The following is a 21345-nucleotide window of genomic DNA, read 5'->3' as shown; positions in this document are numbered from 1 at the left end:
GAAACCGTTGAACACTTTTGATTTCCACATCACTCCTCTTGTTTTGTCCTCCTATGTGCTCACCTTCTTCCCAGCCAGACGTTCAGTCAGATAAGCTCAGTGTTCCTCATTAGATCAGGCTGTGTTGGCTCAAGGAAAAACTACCTAAGTTTGGGGCGGGGAGAAGCGGGGGGTGGAATAAGACGGCCTACAACTTTTGCTGAGAGTCCATAAGAAACCAGGATAATTTTGGGCCTCAACCCGCAAAATTTCCCCCCGTTTTCCAGAGCAATAGCAATGCCATGAGCAGGCAGAGGCCACAGAAATCCCCCACTCTGCCAGTGACTGCTGGGTGACCTCAAGTGATCACCCTCTCTGGGCCTCAGGTCCCCTCTCTAAAGCAGAGAAACCATGTACCCTTTCCTACCCTGGGGCGTTGAGGGGAACAAAATGAAGAAAGTGATGTGGCCAGGCTCCTCTTGGACGGGACGGCCCTGAGATTACTGATCCCTGGGAGCCCGGGGGGCTCAGTTCTGTTCGTGACTCCCTCTCCGGTACCCAAACCTTTCAAAGGGGCAGCTCTGGCTGCAGAGGGAGGCCCTTTATTTAGACTCTTAGTATTACTACTGTTGGCTGTTTGGGAGAATCCCAGCTGGGACCCAGGTCCACCGGCTCTGCCTTCCCTAACACCGGTGCCCGCGGGGGGAGGGAAATGCATATTCTGGGTAGGAAGAGATGCCTGGAATGGTGACCAGGTGGTTGCTCAGAGAGTTCATAGGAAGCCTTACTCTGTCAAACTCCCTCTCCCCTTCTGCTGTCCAAGCCAGAGAGGAAGGAAGTCTTGTAAGATAGGGTTTCCCCAGCTAGCTGCCGTGCTCGTTGCCGGGCTCCGCCATCTGTCAAGAACACCCTGAGATACTTATCCCCCAGTTGTATACATGTCACAACACTCGGCCACAGCCGGCGGGTTGCAACATCGCTTCTAAGCAATGAGGCTTCAGGACATTGCTGCCGTCGTGACCTCCCCCTCTCGGGCCCTGGCAGTTGTATCCTCTGACCACACATTCACCTTCCCCTGGACACAGCAGTGGACTTACATGGCCTTGTTTGAACCACCCAGGGGGTCATTTCAGGGGTGCCAGGCTGATCCCGGCAACGCCCCTCGTGTCGTGCCTCATGGTCTTGCAGGAGAGCTCTGCCTTGGGAGCTGGCGGGAACCCCGAGGTTTGAGGTGCTCAGGAGGCCTTGCCCCTGGAGCTCACGGAATGGATTCCCTTCACCCTTTCAGCTCTGCTTTTTCTTTTCCAATAGGGTGCCACCCCACCTGTGGAATCCCCCTGGATTAAGTAGGGAAGGGCCCCCCCACAAAGAGCACCCCAGCTTCACAAAGGTGCGATTCCTCTCTGATTGAAAAGAGACAAAGAACGTTGCCTGAATCGACCAGGCCGTTGCCATAATGTCCTTCCGTGACCCTTCGTCCGGTCTGAGGCCTGCTGCGTGAAGCCCCTCCCCTGGCAGGAGAAGGGAACGAGTCCCAGCGGTTCTCAGCCCGACGGTCACGTGGTTCAGAACCAGAAAGGGAACCGGCCCCTGCCTGCCTTTTCCCACACACTTAACCCCAGAACGGGCTCCCAGGGCCTCCCGGGACACCCCGGGGAAGAGCTGAACGAAGAGTTTTGTGATTTAGTTTGCCTAAACGTTTCCCATCGGCAGAATACTAGCAACTAGCAGCCTGAATCCCACCGGCACCTCTTCCGGTGCCAGTCTGGGTGGCAGCAGTGGGCAGGGCCCTGGAGCGGACACTTAAGGGATAGACAAAAGAAGTCAGGCAGGTTCCCCGCCTCGCTTGACCGTCTTCATTTTCAGGGCTTTTGGAGTACGTGATTTTTGTAGGTATGCAGGGGCTCCCAGCCCTAGTGACTTCCCCTATTCCACTGGTCCTGGCCACGCCAGCTAAGTCGGGGCCAAAGGGAAGAGATAAACGGGCCCTTGGCTGCCTCACTGTTCTTGTCACTGGGAAGTCCCATCAGCTACCTCTTGCTACATGCAGCTGGGGTTTCCCCCCAAAGCCACCCTACACCCCACCAGTGGGCCCCGCCTCTTCCTGTTCTGCTTCTTCCTTCTCCGGCTCATTCTCGTCCCTCCGTTCCCCCCAAGCGAAGCCTATTAAGATATGTGTTCCCCTCTTGTCTGGTAAATTCTGGGGACACGTTATAGGGTTCTTATGAAAGGAAATCGTGGACTAAGCCATGGTTTTTGAGTTCTTGGTAACCCATATTTAAATGCCCACATCCCACGAAGGTAACCAAAGCGCTCCCCAGAAAATAACAGTGAAGTGCTTCAAGCTGAGAGTTCTGAGTTGATGGTATGTAAAAACAGTATGCTGCAGACATATTTTTTCTGCAAGGGGGAGGAGGTATAGACTGCTGAACCCAAGACTTTTCTGTTCCAGGTTGCTGTTCGTCAGTGCTTTCTGACCAAGTGAGTTAGGGGCCTCGGCTGACGTTGGAGACCAGGCCGAACTCTGCTTATCGGCCCCGGGAGCTGTCTCACCCTAGGGTATTATACAGCATCCTTCCACCTGGCGTCTCGCCGTGCGTTTTGTTAAATGATAGCCCCACTGCCAATGCATCCAAAGCCAATTTCCAAAACTCTTGGAATTCACCATGCGGCAGAAGCTTGGGGTCGGCCCTCACCATTCAGATACTTGCCCTTTTGGAACCCCTTGGACGTCGGGGTTGGGAGAGCTGGGAAAAGTCTTAAGGAAAGGAGGCAGATAGGGTAGCTTTTCTCATTCAGCTCTGGAATGAGTGAGGATGTGTGTTTTTAAGAATCCTGTCTTCACAAGAAATGTTGCACTGGTTTCTGGCTTCTAGTTGGAAAAGCTCAAGCTGGAGCTAGTCCAGTTGGCATGCCTTGCACCCCCAGCCCAGCCTAGATTGTCTGTGAATGGCACAGTTCTGGAAACGTAAAACTTTCCACCGACTACATACCCTCCTCTCAGACCATTGCAGCATTTCATGATTACTTTCTGCTGAGCGCCTCGGTTGCCCTCGTGGGTTGTGGACATTTAAATACAGGTTACTGAGAACTCAAAACCATGGCTTTGTCCACGATTTCATTTCACGGGAACCCTGAAGCAGGCATCCGCAACCCACCTCTTGCTTTCCTGCAGGCTACCGGTAAGTCAAGACTAGACACAAATCCGTAGTAAGCAGTGCGAGCTTTGGGCCAGGCCTCTGCCTGGATGAGGAATACCAGAGAAGCTGGCAGCTTCAGTTGGATGAAGCCGTTGTGAGCTGAGGTCAGCCCGTTTGTCGAGTTTTCGGGCCACCCCCGCCAACCCTCTTTCATTGGGGTAGGAGAATCTTCATGCCAGAAAAGCGGATGCCCGGCAAACACCAATAGAATAATAATGTTGGAATTTGTTAAGCGCTTACTATGTGCTGAGCACTGTTCTAAGCGCTGGGGTAGTTACAGGATGATCAGGTTGTCCCACGTGGGGCTCACAGTCTTAATCCCCATTTTACAGAAGAGGGAACTGAAACACAGAGAAGTGAAGTGACTTGCCCAAAGTCACAGAGCTGACAAGTGGCGGAGCTGGGATTAGAACCCGCGACCTCTGACTCCCGAGCCCGGGCTTTTCCCACTAAGCCACGCTGCTTCTCTAGAAGAGATGTAAAAAGCAACACAAGCTAGAGCCATTAAGGGTAACCTGAGATCCCTCCAGCCTGGCTGAGAAATGGGGTTGGGAATACCCTGACACAGGGGTGAGGCTTTTAGAGTCTGGGTAACTGGTGTACTGACACTGTGTTAGCGATGTTGTCTTGAGTCGTCGGTTGCCTTAAGTCTGTTCTTTAGAAGCTTCTTATTTGAAACGGAGGATTCTCCGTAGCCCTTCCTCCTTCCATCGATAGGATGCATTGAAAATCCTTTTCTGATTCTCGTGCACGGACATAGTATTTATCCTAGAACCATTTTATTTTAGAGTCATAACTGTCCTTGAAATTAGGCCGAAATCTTTCTGTAATGGTTGTAACGGTATCATTAATGGGGCCATATCATTTTTGTATAAGATTCATATTTATTGAGCACTTACTGTGGACAGAGCACTGTACTAAGCGCTTGGAAAGTACAGTTCAGCAACCAATAGAGACAATCCCTGCCCAACAACAGGCTCACAGTCTAGGTATTCATTCAATAGTATTTATTGAGCACTTACTATGTGCCGAGCACCGTACTAAGCGCTTTATCTAGTGAGAGTTCAGTAAGAAGTGAATATTAATGTCTGTCTCCCTCCCCGTCCCCCAGACTTGAAGCTCACTCTGGGCAGGGAATTTCTGTTTATTGTTCCATTGTTCTCTGTACAGTACCCTGCTCACAGTAAGCACTCAATAATGCAATTGAACAAATAAATGAATGTCTACAGGAGATAGAAACTTCTCTTATAAATTTCATGCAGGCTGCTCATTCCGGAAGAGGTCGGGGGCGGCGGGGAGGAGAAGGGACATGTTTTTTTTTGGGGGGGTGGTGGATTTTAATCAGATCTAATTTCCCTGTTTGCTGGCATCCAACAGGAGCGGAGGAAATGGGCCACCACAGGCTGTGCCCCTCTTTGAACCTGGAACCAGCCTCGCAGCCAAGATGAAATCCTGGCCCCGTGGCCGGACAGGAAGAGCAGTGGCAGCAGGGGAACGGAGCCCTCCCCAAGCCAGTCAGCCGTCCCGCCCAGCCATGCCAGCTCCAAGGCCAAGCCGTGGGAGGGAGACGAGGGCAGGGTGCGTCTCGGGCCTGGCTTGCCGTTTCAGTTGACAGGTAAACACAAAATCTATTTTGGATTTGTAATGGCACTAAATGTCGTCAACCTCCACCACTCATACGCCGCTGCCCTCGCAGGCTGCTTTGGAAGGAACTAGTCACGCTAGCCTGTGGCAGTGGCAACCGCATTGCCGGAGCCGATGGAAGCGACCCCTCCGCACTCGAAGCCGCCTCGGAGCGAGAAGGTAAGCCTGCCGGCCGGCTCGGGACCCGGCCCCTCTCCCGCCACGGTCCGAGCGCCGGCCGCGGCCTGGAGAGCCGGTCCGTTGGCCCTCTCGGGCTTCGGTGGGATCCCTGGCACCCAGCGTGGCTGGCAGGGTGGCCTTCTGCGTCTTCATGCCCCCTAGGGCAGCCTGGGGTTGTGGTTCCCCCCACTTCTTTAAGAGACACTTGCCTGCTTGAATTTGAGCCTGGCAAATTGAAATTGAGCAAATTGTAGACCCTTGGCTGCTATGGTAGTGAACAATAGCTCTGATAGGTAAATGCCCGAATGAAGTCTGGCTTCCTGTCCTCTGTGGGCTTGGGGATGTAGCTATTGTTGGAACTTTAGAGTAGGCACGATTCTCACTAGGGCTGACGGGTGCGTGTGATAAATACACACTTGAAAAAGGTGGAATGTGCCTAAGGGTATAAGTGCAGTCCTGGTTGCACTGTGCACACACGTCAGTCCAAGTGGTGTGGCGTACACAGGCTCCGTGATCTAAAAATGCAGAGTGGGTAACCTGTAGGAGCTGTAGGCTTCCCAAGGGCAGGGACTTTGTCTCCTCTCTAGAGGACCGTATCTGTATCCCCAGTGAGGCACTAGGGATTGGGCAAGAGGACAGATGCCTTTTTTTTAAGTGTATCCTTATAATGGCTGTTAAATATTAAGGTGGTTAATCCAGGCACATTTGTTTTCTGTTAATGTTGTTCTTTTTCCTTTATGCACCCCCTCCACAACTTTTTTAATCCACTGTCTGTTTCTTGTTTCCAGTGGGCCACAGGAAATGCTTTAATCTAGTTTGTGCTTTCCTATTACCCTCCGGCTCAACCACGCAAGGGTTTTCATTGTCTCAAAGACAGGGCAGAACATTATTATTTTTTTCACCTTTTTTTTTTTTCAGAGCTCCCTGGAGGCTATAGTTCAAGGGGAGGAACGTCCTGTTTGGAAAGATGCTTCCATTCGTAGCCCCAAACAAGCAATGTCGGTAGCAGCTTTTTGTAGACTTCACTGTCACTTGGTCCTAGGTAGATTAGGGGTTACAAAAAGACTCCTTCCCCAGAGTCAGGGCAGGGGATCCTACTGGGGCTCATTTGTGCTTTTAAGTGAAGGACTCACTATTTAGTTCTAAATAATGCAAAGGAGGACACCTTTTTCCAAAATCTGTTTTATTTTCCAAGTAAATATCCCATGCAGGGGCCTTCCTTTCTACCACGGACTTCCTGGCGGGTGGCCCAAGCCAAAGGCCAGGCAACTTCACTCTGGAGCTAGTCTCTCTCCGCTAGTGCTACAAGGTGAGTGTCAATTTCTGATTCTGTCAGGATCCTAGAACAGAAAAAAAAAAAAGAATTTATGGGACATTAGATACATTCATCCAATTGCAGAATTCAGTAGTAGGGTTAGTTCAACTCCACCCTCCTGCCTTCCAGATGCTTTCGACACCGCCTCAGGAGAGGGTGATTTGTAGGTTCAGCTTCCTTCAGTCTGGAAGCGCAGTAGAATCAAGGATCATTGAGGCCTTTAGTGGTCTGGGTGATGAAACAGCATGGGAGAAGGCAGCTAAGACACTAAAATAAACTACAGCTAGGAGGAGGACAACTCTGTGTACGAGAAGAGCTACTAGGGAGCAGTATGTCGTTGTGGAAAGAGCACAGGACTGGAAGGTAGAAGACCTGAGTCTTAATTCTGTCTCTGCCAACTGCCTGCATTTCCTCTCTGTAAAGTGGGGATCAGGTAAGTACCTGTCTTCCCTCCTGTGTAGACCATGTCCAACCTGATTAACTTGTAGATCTACCCCAGTGCTTGGCCACAGGGTAAGTGCTTAAATACCACAGTTGTTATTGTGGGGTGGGGGTGGGGGGAGAGTTATGATTAACCCAAGTGACCAGGACCTTAGGAGAGGAAATCCATTCATCAAGGTGCCCAGAACCCCCTAAAACCCAAGGTAACTTAGAGAAAAGGGATCAAACCAAAGAGCATCTGCTTCTTTGGGTAATCCTGGGTCACAGGATTCTGCAGTGCAGGGTGCCAAATTGCCCTGCCACCTAGTTGGAAACAGTTGGAAGAGAGAATCCAGCCCTCTAATAACAAACGGCAATAACTGTGGTATTAGACACTTCCTGTGTACTAAGCACTGGGGTAGAGCTAAGATAGTTCAGACCCAATCCCTGGGGTTCTCTCCTTTGAAATAAAAGGGGTTCCACCTCTCCCAGGAAGACAGCACCTGTGTCCTCTCACAACTGTAACTCACCTGAATTTAGGGTTTTCAACTGTAACTACTCCAACTTCTAGTTCTGAAGGTTTGAAATCAATGGACAGGACAGTCGACAGGCATGTTATTGCAGTCTGGAAGGCAAAAGGGAAACGATCAAACACAAACCCAGCCCCGGAGAGAACCACCCCCAGCCCCCCCAACTACTTTAGGCCTCCGACACTCCCGAGCATCCAATCTCATCCCTGAATGACCCATACTGCTAAAACCATTTCACCGTGGCTTAACAGCCGCAACATCCTTGAGCAGTCTTCAGGAAGCAGGAATTAGGGCACGCTTTCGTCCCGCTTAACAAGGGCCAGGCACAAAGACCAGCCAGATCTCTCATGGCAAAACAGGTTCTTTTTGCATGAGAGAGTCTTAAATTAACACTTGAGCAAACAAATGCACACCTGAGGCCCCAAAGCCAGCTCAGTATTTCAGAAAGTTGTTTCTGCAAGGGGCAGCTTAACCATTTATTTTTACAGGCTAAATAAGCTCGTTGTGGGCAGGAACTGTGCCTATTATATTCTACTCTCCCAAGTGCTTAGTACAGTGCTCTGCACACAGTAAGTGCTCAGTAAAAACAATTGATTACATCTTCCTGGGAGTCCTGTTCGTGGAGGTGGCAGTTAGAGTGGCTCTACGTTGTCTGAGAATAAAACTCAGAGAAACTTGAAGCTAATTTTTCTCCTGAGCAATGTACCTTATGGCCCAATTCCCAACCCCTTTCTCACAAGGAAAAGTAAAGAAAACCCAATAATGGAAAAAAAAAAAAATTCCAGAAAGCTAACAGCAAAATCTTTGTTCTTTCCAAATGCTCCCTCAATATGCGCATGTGTGAATATTTGAGCATTTATTTCCCAGTTTGGAGAAATGTAATAATTTGGACATTTGCCTCATTTGCACATAGAGTACTGGGAATAAAGAACAGGCTTTTATCTTTCTTTTTTTGAAAGTGATTGAAGGAATTTGCAAGTCCACCATTACAGACGCTCCATGGGCCTGCCAAAGCTAAAGGGCTGCTCACCTTTGTTCCCGTGGGGCCCGAGGCCAGCCACTCAACTTACAGCAGCTCCTGCAGTGGTGTCATCGCATGATCTCAATCCCTCCTTTAAGCTGCCAAACTTGAATCTCCTACACCAGTCACACCCCTGGACCCGACTTCAGGATCTGCCCGACTCTTCTACCTGCTCCCCCATTAACTTTGCTCGGTGAGCGCCGACGCTGACTTACCTCTACTGTCTGTTCAAATGTCCAGTCAAACTTCTTCTTCACTTTCTTTTCCAGAAAGCTGGTGGACTCCGTCTGCTTCACTCCTGCGGCGGTGGCCTTGAAGCCACAGTAGTAGCCGGCCGGGTCACACTTGTACACCTGCGGCCCGTGCTCTTCGTCCACCCCAATCAAAATCATACCTACGGAGGTAAAGGCGGTTTCGAGTCTTCCCGAGTTTTGACCCAATAACGGTTCCTGGAACCTTAGAATTGGCAAGCTCCACGACCACCTCGGGCTGCCCCTCCATTCGCATCCCCTAAGTCTCTCCCTTCTTAACTTCAGCCTGGGCTTATCCCAGACCCTGCCAAACGGCTTTTTGGGCCCTTCAATGCTTGCTCATTTCACTTCTGCAGTTACATTCCTAGCAGGGGAAATGGAAATAATGTCTGTTGCTGTCTTTTCGCATCCCTCACCCATTCCCCATCATTTTCTCCTTTCCCCACCAAATCGCCACTGGCTTCCCTCGTCCACTCAGATCCTCCTAGCTGCTCCCCCTGCCAGCCTCTTGGGGTGCAGGCAGCGGCTCCTGGCAGATGGTAGTTAGAGGCCGCCGTGGAGGACAAAAGAGCCTCCTCCCTGCAGAAGTCACTGCGCAGTGCCAGGTTACAAATGCCAGCGGCCTACAGGAACGAGTCTACGGACACAGGTAGGCATGCAGTCCCCGTCCCCACCATTTGGTTTGCCAAGAACCAATCGTCACCTGCCACGGTAAAGGCCCCAACTCAGGAGCTAAGAAATCCTCCAACAGGGACCAACAATGGACAAAACCTGGCCAGAGCTGAATTGTTTTGAGCTTACTCCCATGGCCTGATCGACTAAAAGAACTGCCTGGGTTTCACTCAGAGTTAAAAGGGCAGAGGCATTCACAGGGCATCTTACCCACATGGGGAGACAAGTGGGGGTGGCAGAGGCAGCAGTTTTGGTTTTCACTGGTGCCTCAACTCTATTTTTTTGTAGGCTCACCAGAAAGCGAGAACTTCAAGGGGCCAGCAGAAACCAGGAGCATAAGGAGCAGGTGAGGAAAGCACCTTTTCTGTCCTATCCCTCTCCTTCCAACACAGCATCCCTGAGATAGGTGTGGATCCAGTGCCTAGGGCTCAGGGCCCACCGACCCAAATCTTTTCAGCTCATAGATGATCATCTAACAGCTCAAGAGAGCGGTGGCTCTTTCTGGGCAGAAGTTCCACGACCAAAGCAAAAATAGCGCCAGGCACTGCAGTCTGCGGGTACTGCACTGGCCTCAGCCACACATACATCCCCCAGGTAAACTTCACCATGAGCAGTGTCATTGTCTAGCCAGAGGACTACTCCTCTCTCCCTAAATACACACACAAATCTTTACATATACACACTGTAGAGACGTTATCTAACATTAAGTATATCAAATGTCTGACTCATTATTCCATATACTGCAGAACTACCATTCTGAAACAAATTCCCCCTGCATCCATACAAGTTATTTTATTTTAAATGAATCAAAAATAAAGGTTGTATTTAAAGCACAGCCAGCATCTGTCCCAATTTAGGTTCTGAATGCCAGACCGGTTCTTTCGAAAATGCGTTTAATAAAATGTCAGGATTGCTTCGATTTCGCTCCCTGCGTTTCATTTCACAAAACTAATCATTCAGGACTCACAGTGAAGTGCGACCTAAATGACATTTAAAATAGCTAAATTCCTGTAGCCGGTCAGGCAGATTCATACTTACAGCAACCGAGGGGCCTCATTTCAGCGTTCTGTGTGTAGACCTGAGAAATATCCGCAATCCTTTTGCACAGCATGTCCACCGGGATCTCGTAGCCGTACTTGTATTTCCAATTTGCAGCCTCATAGCGCGCTCTCTGCACCTGTGACTTGCTGTCAGCTGATAACAATAATAATAACGTTGGTATTTAAGCTCTTACTATGTGCCAAGCACTGTTCTAAGCACTGGGGTAGATAAAAGATAATCTCGTTGACCCACGTAGGGCTCACAGTCTTCACCCCCATTTTACAGATGAGGTAACTGAGGCACAGAAGTTAAGGGACTTTGCCCAAGGGCATAAGCTGACAAGCAGCGGAGCCAGGATTAGAACCCATGACCTCTGACTCCCAAGCCCGTGCTCTTTCCACTGAGCCACACTGCTTCTCATACACTGCCTCTGATACCGAGATAAATAAAAGGTTCCAATCCAAAGCTAGATAAAATGCACCACCACCACAGAGAAGAATTATTTTATTTGTGATTTATTAATAAATCAATAGATTAATAAATAATTTATTAATAAATAGATTACAAATAAAATAAATGCCTTATTTTATACAAGACCTCAGCTAGGCTGCAGAAAGAAGATGGCAATACTGTATTTGGGAGGGCGGGGTGGAAGAAGAGTATAAACCACAGCTAATCTTGCTAACCACTACCCACCCCAAAGAGTGAGGGCGAAGAAGGACAGCTCGCCTTACCCTGATTGGACTCAGCCACAAAGCTGTCAAAATTGTTTCAAAAAGTGGCCGCTCAGATGACAGCAGCCAAGTCCCTTTCTCTAGGTACAAGGCCAAAGGCCACATCGCTCTTTGATTTTCACTGTAATAGCACAACATCTGATAATGAAAATAATTTAGAAGACAGCTCAATGAGGAAGGGAGGGGATCTGAATGACCAACTACTCAACAGTTAAACCGACATAGTTCAGAAGACAGTTTAAAAGGGGAGACACATAGTCAATGGGCTGAGCGTCAGAATATTAGGGGAGATGCAGGCGAGAGAAGCAGAACTAACTCCACGGTGGTGGTAATGCGACAGGTCCATGAAGGCGGAGGATTACTCGGGGAAGGCCTAGTGGGAGGGAAATTTTAGGGAGCTTTTGAGGTGAGGATGGATGTGGTTTGCCAGATAAGGGTGGAGGGAATTCCACCGAAGGAGAAAGATCTAAACTACTTGAAAAAGACCTGCAGGAACCATGTCTTTTACATCTATTAAATGTTCCCCAGCACTTAGTACAGTACTCTGCACACAGCAGGCATTGAATAAATGGTGTTGGAGACTATGAACTTCATAGTTTACATTTTCCAGAGACCCGTGGGGCTCTGGGAAACCCTCATAATGCTGGAATATAACAAAGCTTCCTGACCACCTCAGAATCAGGTTCTAAGGTGAAGTTGTGAGTAACATTAAACATTAACGTAACATGAAACCCTATACCAACCCCTTGAGAACATTAGAGGCTTTCACAACTGAAAACGAGAAGCAGGGCGGCTTAGTGGATAAAGGGTGGGCCCCATGAGGGGGATAGACTGTGTCCAACCTGATTACCTTGTATCAGTCCCAGCACTTGAACACAGTACCTAGCACATAGTAATAGCTTAACCAATACCCAAACCTCCCCATCCCTGACTCCACCCCCACCCCGATAAGACCAAACCAAAAACTGGGTAGAAACCGAGCTAATTACCTGTCATTCCTGTCATTACACAGCCAATGTTTTCGGTTATTCGGAATAAATGAGTGACTGTGCTGGAATCCAGTAACTTATCCTAATGGACAAAACAAAGAGTAACAGAGAAATCACTGCCTTTTGGACATGAGCAGGTTAAACGTCGCCAGAGTGCTTTGAAGAACTGTATTCCATTCCCATCACCCCTATAACTGGGTGGAGGGCTCACAATCTTGCCCTCCAGGACCAGATAAAGATGGGAGACCCCCAAGGCAAATGTGTGTTCGAAGGCAGCACACCGAGCCCTGTGGAGTGGGCTAAGGATGTCTAGTAATGATACAACCCATTTGGGGGGCTTGGGGGTGAGAGTGTGTGTGTGTGTGTGTGTTGGGGGTGGGGGCACCTCATGAACAGCCTCACCGGTGGTGCCGGAGGCTGGAGGGCAGGTGGTAGCAGCGGCCACCCCCAATCTGTGACGGCTCCCGGGAAGCCAGTCCGCACCCTGCCCTTCCCTTCTCCCTGCCAAGCCGGGACGGGACGGGCACGGCACGCCGCTGTGCGCGCCGGCTCCGGACCGGCTCCCTTCACTGCTGGACGGAGGGAAGAGCGGTGGCAGTGCAAATGTTTCAAGGCTCTAGGCCGGGCAAGGTGTTCAGCCAGCCACGGCAGGCCGGGCCCACTGCGGGGGCGAGGAGTCCGAGCGAGCACGACTGACCCTCCCTCCGTGCACCAGCGAGACAGAAGGCTACTTACGGGGACTTTCTTCTGTGTGACAATGACCGCGCAGTCTTTCCCACGGACGGCTACCGACGTAAGGCCGCCCTGGTTAATGGCCTTAAAAGCATACTCTGCGAAACACAAAATGGGACTCGTTAGACAACGTGGCATTGTGCTACCTCCCTACAGACTGTACTGCAAGGCAACGCTTTCCTCAAGGTGGCTGTCAACGGGGGCTTTTTCTTGCTTTCTGTCTTCAAAATTTACTCAGGCCTTTTCTAAGGAACAGCTCAACTCTATCTAGGTTGTAAACTCACTGTGGGGAGGGAACGTGTCTACCAACTCTGTTTTACTGTACTTTCCCAAGTGCTTAGAGCAGTACTCTGCACACGGTAAGCTCTCGGTAAATAAAACTTATTGACTGAACCAGCCAAGAGAATCTTCCTGGACCCCAGACAGCGACAATCCAACAACAGTATTTACTATGTACCTACTGCGTGCAGAGTCCTGTGCTAAGATCTGAGGAGAGTACAATACTTAGTAGAGATGATCCTTGCTCTCCAGGAACTTTCAATCTAGCAGGGAGACAGACATTAAAATACCCTACAGGTAGGCAGGACTAGAGTAAAAATACATAAGTGCTACTGAGGGATGATAGCAGACGCTTGCCCTGTCTAAAAAATCAAAAAATGATTTAGGGAAAATGGGCCAAGAGATACCGGTTCCTCGTAAAAATCAATATTCCCACACATCTTAGATGACAGAAATTAGATCATGGGCACTAAGAGAAAGGGTTAAAAGCGTGGGCTGAACCAGAAGCAGGAAAGCACCCATGTCTGACATATTTTAAGGCCCAGAGCTCCTTGTGGGGAGGGACCATATCTACCAATTTTTACCGTACTACATACACCCTTCCGAGCACTTGGCAGAGTGCTCTGCACACAGTAAGCACCTCTGATCGACTGGCTGAAAAGGGATCGGTCTAGGCAGAGAACTTTGAGCAATTTTCTCTGCTTGGAGCTGGATCCAATCTCCCCTCAGGGCAGCCTCCTGGCAATCGGAAGTCAGGAAAAGGGAGACCTTCTCAAATTCCTCTAGCTCAAATGGCCTCTGCTCAAATGGCCTAGCGGGTTGAATATCTGGTGGAAACATCAGTAGATGCTGTTCTAAGCACAATGACACCACATCTTTCAGGCAGAATGAGCTCATTTTAAGGGTTAAAAACAATTGGATTCTTATCATGCCATTTCCTGAAAATTCAAATGATGGCAACAGAAATAGTTTGACTTTCACTTTCTTCACAGCTTCTACAAATGTCCTAATATACTACGTCGGCCAGTGGATGGTTTTAAACCAAATAATTCTGGAAACGATGCAGGGTCCATACACCTTGCATTTGTTTTTGAGTTGCTCGATCCCCTAGATGAAGGCTATGAAATTTCAACTCTGCTCCAATCAAGGACTGTTGGATAGAAAAAATTTGCTTTTATGCTAAGTGTCTAGGTACTGGATGTCTAAGAAGTTGACACTTCTACTGTGGCGCCTCCTTTGCTGCAAGGAGTAGGTCCAAATTCTGGATTCACGGTCCAGAACTCCCAAAAGTCACTCAAGGTTCAGGAGCAACTCCTGACCCTCTGGGAGCCAAATCAAGTCCCCTCCCCTCCCTTTCCCCTGGAGCAGAGGGTGAACAAAAGCTTGGGATCATGGAGGCTGAAGGGTTGTCTGATGTTTCCCTCTCCTCCTCTGCAGTGGGTATGCAGAAGTTGGCCTTCCTCATTTTAAAATTTGGAGGGAAAGTGGAGGCAGTTTCTGGCCAAGAAATATTTGCCTGGCACTCTGAAGAGACCGAAGAGTGCCCTCTCAAATACTCTTGTTATATTTTTCACTGTTATTTAACTTAATATGCTTTTATTGTATTTGCGTTTCATCACATGCATCCTTGCACTAGGATTTGTACACTTTATCCACCTCACTCTCAGGCCCACAGAACTTATATGTACATATTCGTAATTTTAATGTCAGCCTCCCCCTCTGGACTGAAAACTCCTTGTAGGTAAGGAACATGTCTACATGTTATATCGTACTCTATCAAGTTCTTAGTATGGTGTTCTGCACACACTCAATATAACCGACTGATTGGTAAGATGTCTTTTATTCTTTCTATCTACCAGCCCACCACTTAGACTTTGAGCCCTTGGTGGGCCAGGATCATATCTGAAATGACAATTATTTATCCCAAGTGTTCAGTATCATGCTTTGTACATTATAAGCACTTAATAAACATCAGCACCAATAAAAAGAAACTCCATGACACCACTGAGAAATCCCAAAGATGCACTAGGAACCGAGTCTGAATGAACACTTTTTGCAGGTAAGGGGTTGCCTCCTCTATGACTGGGTGAAATATTTGATTACAAAGCTAAAAGAAAAGAAATTTTAAGTCAGCAGAGGCCTATGGGTTAGGCCATCTGATAGTAGGCATCCCAAGCCACAGTGGGGAATTCCGTATAGGCTGCATACTGCTTATTACAGCAGAAGTAACAACATGTAATTCTATTTTACCCACATCCCCAAACTATTTTAACTGAATTCCTAACATTAATAAATGAAGAGAACGTAAACTAGAAATCGTCCAAAAGCTTTACGCTCCCCAACCTGAGAAGCTGGACGTACCACAGAAAAGGAAGCTCAATAGGGTCTTCAAGTCCCAAATCTCATCGGGACACACAGAGGTTAATAATGTTGGTATTTGTTAAGCGCTTACTATGTGCAGAGCACTAAGCGCTGGGGTAGACACAGGGGCATCAGATTGTCCCACGTGGGGCTCACAGTCTTATTCTCCATTTTACAGATGAGGTAACTGAGGCACAGAGAAGTTAAGTGACTTGCCCACAGTCACACAGCTGACAAGTGGCGGAGCTGGGATTTGAACTCATGACCTCTGACTCCAAGGCCCGTGGTTTTTCCACTGAGCCACGCTGTTGTTTGGCTTTTAAAAATGGGATCCTAAATTTCAGTCCTACCACTCTAAGAGACGTGGCGTGTGATTAACAGGAGTAGCAGGGAACGGTTACTTCTGCACAAATACACGTGCTCTTAGAACATCTCGAGGTCACCCTTCCTCAACTACAGCATTTTCTATAAAGGAGTGGGGTGGGACGAGCGCAGGGAAGGTGGAAAATCCCTCTACTCGGTCAGTTCCTATTTACTGAGCGCTTACTACGCACAGAACTCTGTACTAAGCACTTGGGGGAGTACTGCCGGGGTTGGGCTGCCTGGGGCTAGGAACCTTTTCCACAGCCAGGCACTGCGTGCTAGTTTGTAGGCAGGGAAGGTGTTGTGGTGTATTCTTCCAACCAGCTAGCACAGTGCTCCACACACAGTAAGAGCTCACTAAATACCACTGATTAGTGCCATAAAATGTGGGACTGAGCAGGTGCAACCTCCTGGACCAAGGCGGGCAAACCCCTCTCTCCTGGGGTCCGCGGAAGGGGGGAGAGACCTGGTCACCCCCTCGCCGGGGCATAATAACGATGGTATTTGTTAAGCGCTTACTATGTGCCAAGCACTCTTCTAAACGCTGGGGTAGATACAAGGTAATCAGCTTGTCCCACGTGGGGCTCACAGTCTTTACCCCTATTTTACAGATGAGGTAACTAAGGAACAGAGAAGTTAAGGTGCTTACCCAAGGTCACACGGCAACAAGTGGCGGATACTCTGCCAGTGGTCGTAGGCACACTGTGGGCAGGGAATGTGACTTTATTGTTGTTACTCTCCTGAGGGCTTAGCACAGTGCTCTGCACTAAGTGCTCGATAAATACGATGGGATGGCTAAGAGTAGGAGCCCCATGTGAGCAAGCCACTGGGTCCGACCTGATTAACTTGTGTCTATCCTGGTGCTCAGAATAATAATAATAACGTTGGTATCTGTTAGGTGCTTACTATGTGCCAAGCACTACTGTAAGCGCTGGGGTAGCTACAAGGTACAGGGGTTGTCCCACGTGGGACTCACAGTGTTTGGCACATAGGAAGCGCTAAAAGGGTACCGTTATGATCACTATGATAACGATAATAAAGCAGCAACGTGGTGAAGTAGGTAGAGGCCAGGCCTGGGAGTCAGAGGTCATGGGTTCTAATCCTGCCTCCACCATTGGCAAGTCACTTCACTTCTCTTGGCCTCAGTGACCTCATCTGTACAATGGACATGAAGATTGTGAGCCCCACACGAGACAATCCCATTACCTTGTACCTACCCCAGCACTTAAAACAGTGCTTGGCACATAGTAAACCCTTAACTAATATTATTATTATTACTATTCTTTGTGCTTCAGTTTTCTCCTCTGTAAAATGGGGGTGAAGACTCTGAGGTCCACATGGGACAACCTGACCACCTTGTATCTCCCCCAGTGCTTAGAACAGTGCTTGGCATATAGTAAACACTTAACAAATACCATTATTATTCTTTGTGCCTCAGTCCCCTCCTCTGTAAAATGGGGATGAAGATTGTGAGCCCCACGTGGGACCACCTGATGACCTTGTATCTCCCCCCTCCCAGCGCTTAGAACAGTGCTTGGCACATAGTAAACACTTAACAAATACCATTATTATTATCCTTTGTGCCTCAGTTCCCTCCTCTGTAAAATGGGGATCAAGACTGCGAGCCCCACGTGGGACCACCTGATGACCTTGTACCCCCCCCCCCAGCGCTTAGCACAGTGCTTGGCACATAGTTGACACTTAACAAATACCATTATTCTTTGTGCCTCAGTTCCCGCCTCTGTAAAATGGGGATGAAGACTGTGAGCCCCACGTGGGTCCACCTGATGACCTTGTATCTCCCCCCCCAGCGCTTAGTACACGGTAAACACTTAACAGATACCATTATTCTTCTTCTTTGTGCCTCAGTTCCCGCCTCTGCAAAAACGGGGTTGAAAAACTGCGAGCCCCACGGGGGACAATCTGATCCCCCTTTATCTCCCCCAGCGCTTAGAACAGGGCTCTGAACAGAGCAAGCGCTTAATAATGTTGGTATTTGTTAAGCGCCTACTATGTAGCTACATAGTACTTACTATTCTTTGTGCTTCAGTTTCCTCCTCTGTAAAATGGGGGTGAAGACTCTGAGGTCCACATGGGACAACCTGAGCACTGTCCTAAGCGCTGGGGGAGATCCGGGGTCATTGGGGGGGGGGGTGTCCCACGTGGGGTTCCCAGTCTTCATCCCCACTTTGCAGATGAGGTCACTGAGGCCCAGAGAAGTGACTTGCCCGCAGTCACACGGCTGACAAGCGGCGGAGCCGGGATTCGAACCCATGACCGCGGACTGCCCAGGCCGGGGTCTTTCCGCCGCGCCGCTTCTCTGCGGCCTCGTCGTTCTCACGATTTCCCGGGCCTCCCGGCTCGCTCTGCCTCCGCCCCGGCGCTTATCGGAGTGCTCGGCACCCGGGGGAAGCGCCTCCCGCCAAGGCCGCTGGGTCTGTGACGCCTCTCCGGGGGCCGGGGCCTAGGCCGCGCCGCCCGCCATGACGGGGCAATTACGTGTCCCCGTCGGCCCGGCCCGGCCCGGACACTGACCTACTTGGTAGAGGCGGCCCTCGGGGGAGAAGATGGTGATGTGTCGGTCGAAGCCGGCGCTGGAGCCGCGGGACATCTTCGACGGTCTGCCGGCCTCCGGCGCCGCCCCGACCAGCCCGTCGGCAGGGTGGCGGCCGCCTCAGCCCACGCGACCCCGGAACCGGAAGCCGCCACAACTCCTTCCGGGGGCCACCCGGAGCCCGGCTGGAAGCGCCAGGGCGCACGCGCGCCGGGGGACCCCCTTCCCCCCCGTCGCTCCTCCGCGCATGTGTTGACTCCTCCAGGCCCTGTGCGCATGCACGCCGGAGCAACAACCCCCTCAGTGCCGACTGCTCCCGTCCCTGTGCGCATGCGCAACGGAGCAATTTTTTTTTTTCCCCCGTGCCGACTGCTCCCGGCCCTGTGCGCATGCGCGCCGGAGCAACACCCCCCCCACGACTGCTCCCGTCCCTGTGCGCATGCGCGCCGGAGCAATTTTTCTCCCCCCCCCCCGTGCCGACTGCTCCCGGCCCTGTGCGCATGCGCGCCGGAATCCCCCCCTTCCTCCCCTTCCAGTCGCTCCTCCGCCCATGTGCCAACTGCTCCTGGCCCTGTAGGGTTTGGTGGTGGCAGTTCGTTTTCATGGTATTTGGTAATAATAGTAATCCATTCATTCAATAGTATTTATTGAGCGCTTACTACCCATTCAATAGCATTTACTGAGGGCTTACTATGTGCAGAGCACTGGACTAAGCGCTTGGAATGGATAATTTGGCAACAGATAGAGACCATCCCTGCCCACTGACGGGTTTACAGTCTAATCGGGGGAGACAGACAGACAAAAACAATAGCAATAAATAGAATCAAGGGGATGTACCTCTCATTAACAAAATAAATAGGGTAATAAAAATGTATACAAATGAGCAATAATAATGTTGGTATTTGTTAAGCCCTTACTATGTGCCAAGCTCTGTTCTAAGCGCTGGGGAGATACAAGCTCATCAGGTTGTCCCAAATAGGGCTCAGTCTTCATCCCCATTTTCATAATAATAATACTGGTATTTGTTAAGCCTTTACTATGTGCCAAGCTCTGTTCTAAGCATTGGGGGAGATACGAGCTCATCAGGTTGTCCCAAGTAGGGCTTACAGTCTTCATCCCCTAATAATAATAATGTTGGTATTTGTTAAGCCCTTACTATGTGACAAGCTCCGCTCTAAGCACTGGGGGAGATACGAGCTCATCAGCTTGTCCCAAGTAGGGCTCACAGTCTTCATCCCCATTTTACAGATGAGGTCACTGAGGCGCAGAGAATGTAGTGACTTGCCCATGGTCACAAAGCTGACAAGGGGCAGAGCCAGATTAGAACCCATGACCTCTGATTCCCAAGCCCGGGCTTTTCCCACTAAGCCATGCTGACTTGCTCAGGTCACTTAGCTGACAAGCACTTACTGTGTGCCAGGCACTGTACTAAGTGCTGGGGTGCACACCGGATCATCAGGTCGGACACAGTCCCTGCCCCATGGGGGGCTCAGTTTGGTGATGGGCTCTTAGGGACACGTCCTTATTACCCTCCATTGCCACCCAGTTTCTTTGTCTCCATTTATTATTTCAGCGCCACGTATGCCCACCTTAGAATTTCAGCACGGAAGCCGCTGCTCCTGGTGTATAAGGGAGAATAATAAAATAATAATAGAGAAGGAGCGTCGCTCAGTGAAAGGAGCACAGGCTGGGGAGTCAGAGGTTGTGGGTTCTAATGTCGACTCCGCCGCTTGTCAGCTGGGTGACTTTGGGCAGGTCACTTAACTTATCCAGGGCTCAGTTACCTCCTCTATAAAATGAGCATTAAGACTGTGAGCCCCCAACCTGATCACCTTGTATCCTCCCCTCTGCTTAGAACAGTGCTTTGCAAATAGTAAGCACTTTACAAATGCCATCATTATTATTATAAGGGGCTTGGGAGGAGAAGCAGCGAGGCCTCGTGGAAGGAGGGCAGGACTAGGAGGCAGGAGACCTTATTCATTCATTCAGTTGTATTTATTGAATACTTACTGTGTGTAAATCATTGTGCCAAGCACTTGCGAGCATAGAATGTTAACAACAGACACGTTCATTCAGTTGTATTTATTGAGTGCTTACTGTGTGCAAAGCATGGTACCAAGCGCTTGGGAGCGTACAATGTAACAACAAACAGACACACTCATTCAACTGTATTTATTGAGTGCTTGCTGTGTGCAAAGCATTGTACTGCTACTACTACTAATAATGATATTTGTTAAGTACTTACTATGTGCCAGGCACTGTTCTAAATGCTGGGGTAGATACAAGGTAATCAGGTTGTCCCATGTGGAGCTCACAGTCTTAATCCCCATTTTACAGATGAGGTCACTGAGGCCCAGGGAAGTGAAGTGACTTGCTCAAAGTCACACAGCTAACAAGTGGCAGAGCAGGGATTAGAACCCATGACCTCTGGGACTCTGACTGTGAGCCCCACGTGGGACAGAGACTGTGTCCAACCCAATATGCTTGCATCCACCCTAGCGTTCAGTACAGTGTCTGGCACCAAGTAAGCACTTAACAAATACCATCATTATTATTATTATTATTATTTTTACTACTAATAATAAGAGGCAAGTGGAAAAATCCATCAGCTGAGTTGGGTAGCCATTTTTGGCCATGGCCGGGGCAGGAATGAGCCTGATGTCCCCAACCCCAATCTCCCGTTCCGGACACTCGCATGTCTTTCGGTCCAAGTGTCAGGCTCCCTGGCCAGGCCTGGGGGTGAAAAAGCTCCCCTGGTTCCAGTGGTCTGAGAGGGGTGACCCAGCCTGGTGGCTCCCATCTAATGGTTTTGTGTTTGTTAAATCCTTACTAATGTGTCAAGCCCTGTTCTAAGCACTGAGGTAATTATATACGATAATCAGGTCAGAGAGGCAGTGTGGACTAGTGAAAAGAGCACAGGCCTGGGATTCAGAAAACCCAGATTGTATCCCAGTTCCACCACTTGCCTCCTGTGACCTTAGGCAAGTCACTTAACTTCTTTGGGCCTGTTATCTCATCTGTAAAATGAGGATTAAGACTGTGAGCCCCACGTGGGACATACCTTCCTCAGTGCTGAGTACAGTGCCTGGCACATGGTAAAC

The 21345-nt window shown here is 49.6% G+C and overlaps 1 protein-coding gene and 1 long non-coding RNA gene across 3 annotated transcripts; one reads left to right on the top strand and one right to left on the bottom strand.

Annotated features, from left to right (window-relative positions):
* Window positions 1-6148: 6148 nt before the first annotated feature.
* Window positions 6149-18389, bottom strand: PSMA6 (proteasome 20S subunit alpha 6). Of its 2 annotated transcripts, none has more exons than XM_001511442.4 (7): window positions 18226-18389; window positions 12691-12785; window positions 11956-12037; window positions 10230-10385; window positions 8484-8662; window positions 7248-7342; window positions 6149-6322 (listed from the first exon to the last, which is right to left on the bottom strand). In XM_001511442.4, the coding sequence occupies exons 1-7, from the start codon at window positions 18299-18301 to the stop codon at window positions 6265-6267; spliced, it is 741 nt and encodes a 246-aa protein (XP_001511492.1). In that variant the 5' UTR covers window positions 18302-18389; the 3' UTR covers window positions 6149-6264. The 2 variants fall into 2 exon arrangements, with proteins under 2 accessions (XP_001511492.1, XP_007660691.1); XM_007662501.4 differs by having other exon boundaries at window positions 18230-18381.
* Window positions 8661-10110, top strand: LOC114816587. Its single transcript, XR_003764383.1, has 2 exons — window positions 8661-9168; window positions 9480-10110. It is a non-coding gene; the product is annotated as an uncharacterized LOC114816587 (long non-coding RNA).
* Window positions 18390-21345: the final 2956 nt, after the last annotated feature.

This window comes from Ornithorhynchus anatinus, chromosome 14 (genome assembly GCF_004115215.2).
Source record: "Ornithorhynchus anatinus isolate Pmale09 chromosome 14, mOrnAna1.pri.v4, whole genome shotgun sequence".
Taxonomy (NCBI): domain Eukaryota; kingdom Metazoa; phylum Chordata; class Mammalia; order Monotremata; family Ornithorhynchidae; genus Ornithorhynchus; species Ornithorhynchus anatinus.
The sequence above is the reverse complement of the archived record's forward strand: the minus strand, read 5'-3'. Positions and strand labels throughout refer to the sequence as shown.

Bases quoted from the DNA above. Each gene is read 5' to 3' on its own strand.
- PSMA6 (XM_001511442.4), bottom strand. From the start codon at position 18,301: ATGTCCCGCGGCTCCAGCGCCGGCTTCGACCGACACATCACCATCTTC. The intron at 12,038-12,690 runs GTAAGTAGCCTT...TTTGTCCATTAG, and splicing joins TCACACAGAAGAAAGTCCCC to GATAAGTTACTGGATTCCAG. The intron at 6,323-7,247 runs GTGAGTTACAGT...TTTCTGTTCTAG, and splicing joins GTTGAAAACCCTAAATTCAG to GATCCTGACAGAATCAGAAA.